Source organism: Populus alba, chromosome 13, assembly GCF_005239225.2.
Source record: "Populus alba chromosome 13, ASM523922v2, whole genome shotgun sequence".
Lineage (NCBI taxonomy): Eukaryota > Viridiplantae > Streptophyta > Magnoliopsida > Malpighiales > Salicaceae > Populus > Populus alba.
In genome coordinates, this window is record NC_133296.1 from 5,824,405 (window position 1) to 5,829,981 (window position 5,577).

The following is a 5,577-nucleotide window of genomic DNA, read 5'->3' on the forward strand; positions in this document are numbered from 1 at the left end:
TTTTTAAAAAATATAATCTTTTGTTTTTCCTGGTATGAAACTCGAAGGGTATGACTTCAAATTTTGAAAAACAATATAATAAAGCTGTGGGGAAATAAATTCCAAGACATGAATTAATTTTCTTATGTTTATAACATAGATTTTTTAGATTATTTTAATACATTAATATAAAAAATAATTTTTTAAAAATAAAAAAATATTATTTTTATATATTTTTAACTAAAAAATACTTTAAAAATTAACTATAACTATACTTTCGTTTTCATAACATGCTTATACAGTAAAATCAGATATCAAAAAAATAAAAAAAGTTTGGACAGTGCCAGTACCATTAGGACGAGGAAAAGAGACACCCAAAAAAAACGTTGTGGATGTCCACAAATTGATTGACTCGTTTATTTTTGCGTTATACAAATAGCACTTTGTTTCTGCTTTTTCTTGACGGTTGCCCTTTAAAGTTAAACTCTTCACGGAAATTCAAATTTTTTTATTTTAAATTAATTTTTTTAATATTTCTAAATTATTTTGATTTACTATATAATAAATAATTTTCAATATATATATATATATATATATATATTATTTTAATATAATTTACAACCACAACCAGAACTTTAAAATTTTAATTTTAATGAAGTGACCAGTAATCACGGGGTCGCCACTTATCTGCTTGTACAAAGGGTGATCTTAAAGAAAACTTTTGACAGCTTTCAAGATAGACACTTGGAAAGATATTGTCGATCCTGTGACTCTCTCACTATATATTTTCATTATACATAGCTAGGACTAGCATGATGAGAGGCATTTGGAGATTAATTCTATGATCAATATACTTAAATATCAATTACATATAGTCTTGTAGTCATCGATATGTTCTTATCATTTGGACATCTCATATTGCAAGTTGTAGACAGCTTCTTTTTGCGATTTAAAAATATTTTTTATATTTTTTTTTACTTTAAATTAATATTTTTTGATATTTTTAGATTATTTTTGATACGCTGATTTTAAAATAAATTTTTAAAAATAAAAAAAATATTATTTTAATATATTTTTAAATAAAAAATACTTTAAAAAACAAATACAATCACAATCATAAACATGCCTGTTAAACAAAATTTAATTTTTTTTAAAAGGGGAATGACAAATGGTTCCGGAATTTTGGCAAATATACAGATGGTCAGAAGATGATATTATTTTTTATCATCATTATTTTCTCACCAGCTAGCCTTGGGATTTGCCTGTTGTTATAGTTTAATGATTGGCTTCATCCATTTAATTTATTTTATTTTCAAAGCAATGATTTTTATCTTGAAGGAAACTATCAATATTCGCTGGCTGCATAACAAGGGCATCTTTGTTGTGTGCTGGGAGGGTATAGCCATTTCAAAAATCAAGTTCTTTGAAATGATTATTAAAAAACTTCCAAGTAGGAGCCATGCCTCCCTCAAGAAACTAGTCGTGCTAGCTGCACCTCTCTGTAACTCTTCATCTATAAATACCCTCAAAGTGGCCATCGACTCCATAGCTAAAACTTGAAAGTTCAAGAATTTCTCTTGTACTGGATAAGAAAAAATGGGAATGAAATCTTCATTTCTGCTCATTCTCTTCATCGTTCCGGCTGTATTAGCCGATCTAAGAGTTGGGTTTTACAAACCAGCTTGCCCTGACGCAGAATCTATCATTTTTCAGGCGGTGCAAAAGCGGTTCAACAAAGATAAATCCGTAACCGCAGCCTTGCTTCGCATGCATTTTCATGATTGCTTCGTTAGAGTAAGATTTTCCTCCTTGAAAACTACTGAGATTTATAGAGCAACAGATTGATTATTTAACTTAGTATTCTCATAAACTTTGCCTCTTCGAGGTATTAATGTTACATTAGTGCAATAAACATGTAAATGTGTGCGCAACTTGGGTTACACAGATTCATGCATAAAGGTAACACGAGCAACTTCTTATTGCGCAGGGATGTGATGCATCTATTCTTATAGATTCAACCACTCAAAACCAAGCAGAGAAAGATTCAGGACCGAACCAGACCGTCCGTGAATACGAGCTTATTGATGAGATCAAGAAAGCCTTAGAGGCTAAATGCCCTTCAAAAGTCTCATGTGCAGACATCATAACAGTTGCAACCAGAGACGCTGTAGTTCTTGCTGGAGGACCAAACTACACTGTGCCTACAGGAAGACGTGACGGGCTAGTCTCTAGAGCCGGTGATGTGAACTTGCCTGGACCACAAGTGGACGTGTCTCAAGCATTTCAAATTTTCAGAGCAAAAGGTCTAACCCTTGAAGAAATGGTGATCCTTTTAGGTGCACATACAGTTGGTGTTGCACATTGTAGTTTCTTCAGTGAACGTCTTCAAAATGATCCATCAATGGATCCTAAATTAGCTGCCAACCTGAGAAATGTCTGTGCTAATCCAAATACTGACCCTACTGTATTGTTGGACCAAGGCACAGGTTTTGTGGTTGATAATGAGTTCTACAAACAGCTCCTTCTGAAGAGAGGAGTAATGCGTATTGACCAGGAACTTGCCATAGATAGCTCTACTTCTGGTTTCGTTTCACGTTTTGCGAGAGATGGGCATGGATTCAAGCAGCGTTTTGGAAATGCAATGGTGAAGATGGGGAGCGTTGGGGTTCTTGTTGGAAATGATGGAGAAGTGAGGAAAAATTGTAGAGTTTTGAATCCGAAAAACAAACCTACTGTCCCAAGTCCCCCAAAGAAAGGCAAGGTTTCACCTCCCAGCAAAAAAGCCAAAAATAAAAAGCAAAAGAAACCTAAGAGTAACGGGAAGAAGAAAAAGAATACAAGAGCACTGTAGTTGAGATTGATGCTGTGCTTATAATTATAATATATTTTGCAATTTTTCTTTTTCAAACACTGTCACAGTCATCCGAAGAAATAGCAAATATTGCTGTGTGCTTCAGACATTTTCTTTTAACTTTTGCAAGTACTTCTTTATTTTTCCTTGTTTAAGAACAGAAGAACTTGTAACTTGCATGGGGAATATTTGTCTCATTTATGCATAAACTATGAAAATAAAAAAAAAAACAATAAAATTTACCCTATAATAATTCTCTCTATATTTCGTCCGTAAAATAGATCACAACTCAACAAGACATGCATTTAGAATTTCCTAGCAATTTATTTTTGCAAGGGAGATGGATATAGATAGCTAGACATGTTCTCAGATTCAATGAATTCAAGATATTAGAAATAAATGTATATGCACAAGGTTTGCCAAGCATATAATTATCTCAAGTATTTAAAAATTGCATTAACACCAATAATAATAATAAAATATAAAAATATCAACAAAATTACAAAAAAGAAAATTTCTCTTGTTTATAATAGGAAAGAATTTATAGGCTCAAAATATATTTAAAGGGTTCAAAATTAAGATTAGGATCACTTCGGGTATGCCTACCAGGTAAGTATGTGTTTAAAAAAACTAAAAAGTTTCTTTCTTTTATTTTTGTTTTTGTTGTTTTTTTTTCTTTTGGCTACTAAGTGGTAGGTTGCCTCTTTTTATTTATACAACATGTTTTGGATCATGCTTGCTAACCTATATATTTCTTTAATAGATTTTTCATCCCATTTGCTAAGATGGTGGAATGAGATGTAAAATGATACTTTTTATTATTATTTTGATCTCCGAGTTGGATTTTAAATTTATGATAACAATAACTTTTTATTATTATATTGATCTCTCTAACTCATAACTTTGGTCTTGCCCTGAGTCAATTTTTAAAACTATAATGGTAATTATTTTTCTTTTTACATTGACTCGGGTCAACATGGGATAACCTTTTCAACCTATGACCGAGACCTTGCACCAGGTCGAATCTCATATTAAAACTATCATAATAACTATTTTTATTTTTATGTTGACACGGGTCAACTCGGGTTAACCCTTTCGATCCAAGACTTGAGAAATGCCGTAGGTCGAGACCCCGAGACATATAAAAAAATTATAATAATAACTAATTTTATCCTTATGTTAACTCAGGTCAAAGAGGGTCAATGCTCAAATCAAAACGTGACCTAAGCCTTGCTTTGAGTTGATCCTCGAGTTAGGTTATAAAATTATAATAACAATTATTTTTATTTTTTTGTTGACTAGGGTCAACCTGTGTTGACCATCTTGACCCATGACTTGGGTCTTGTCATGGACCGACCTCCAAGTTAGATTTTAAAAACTGTGATAATAATTATTTTTATCCTTATATGTCTTAATTGGATAATTTTGAAATTTAGAATTTTTTACAAGGATATTTTATTAATAAAAAATAAAAAATAATATCTTTAAGAACATGTGCCCTTTATACTTCTTGTTTTTGGAAGTACAAAAATTCCTCCAAATTATACCAATGAAAATTTTATTTTTATATCAATATCTATGTTTCTTGAGCGAAACACATTTATGTTTTCAATATCTTAATCCCTTCTGTTTTGGAATAGTAACAAAACACTACCTAACAAACAACTAAATGAAAAACAAATAAGAATACCAAAATTCCATATGGAGTTAAACTAAAGGAATTAACTAATTATTTGTTTAGCATTTATAGGTACTAATCTAGATTAATGACTTGTGCTACGCTGTAGGTTAGATCAATTTTTTTTAGAATTACAAAAAATACCCAAGCATTGCTAACGTGTTTGTTTTCTACCAAGAACTTTTTTGTGTCATAAATTCAAAATTTGATGCACAATGAATGATATCTTTTTTTTTTTTTAATATTGAGATAGTGATATACTAGGTGATATTTTTTTCTAAATACTTAGATGACAACATATTAGATCGACCTATGCTAACCTGGGATAACTAAATATGCAACACAAGTCATGAAACCACGATAATTTCATAGAAAGAAAAAAAAAATTCATGAAGTTCAATTCTTAATCACCAAAATGTTGAAGGGTGGAATAAAATAAAAGAATTTAATTTTAAAAAAAAAAAGGATAAAAAACTTATCCAAGTCCACCTGAATTAACCTCCTATTTTCATAAGAATGTAATAACTTGATGTAGAGCAAATTTAAAAAAAATATATATTATAAAGCTATATTTTTTACCAATTCAATGTTGAAGGATAAAATTAAAAATAAAATCAATTTTAAAAATAAAAAAAATCTAGCTAACCAGGGTTAGGCTATCAAACATGTGACCCGAGTCAGCATATTGAGGACAATCTAACCCTTGTTAAATCAATTCTCAGTCAACTCAATGATTAACCTAACATTGGATTTTTTAGCAAGTTAGTCTAGCTTAACTCAATTTTTAGGCAATCTAATGTTGAAGGATGATAATGAGAGAGAAAAAAAATTAAATCCAATGATTGAGGACCAAAACTGACATCCTAAAATAAATGATAGATCACTTTTTAATTTTGAAGAGAGTCAAACACGAAAATCAAGGAAATGATAGAGAAAGGAGAAGTAAGAAAGAAAGAAAGATTGGGTCACTAAAGCCAAACCAAATTTCCTCCGTGTACATGTGTCGCCGTGGAAGGAGGAGGAAGTCAAGATGAATCAAACGACATTGTAGAAGGCCGACAATAAAGGT

The 5,577-nt window shown here is 30.8% G+C and overlaps 1 protein-coding gene across 1 annotated transcript; it reads left to right on the forward strand.

The window, feature by feature from the left end:
- The first annotated feature begins 1,540 nt into the window (after window positions 1-1,540).
- Window positions 1,541-3,008, forward strand: LOC118042428 (peroxidase 44). Its single transcript, XM_035050090.2, has 2 exons — window positions 1,541-1,773; window positions 1,967-3,008. The coding sequence occupies exons 1-2, from the start codon at window positions 1,576-1,578 to the stop codon at window positions 2,828-2,830; spliced, it is 1,062 nt and encodes a 353-aa protein (XP_034905981.1). The 5' UTR covers window positions 1,541-1,575; the 3' UTR covers window positions 2,831-3,008.
- The last annotated feature ends 2,569 nt before the right edge of the window (window positions 3,009-5,577 follow it).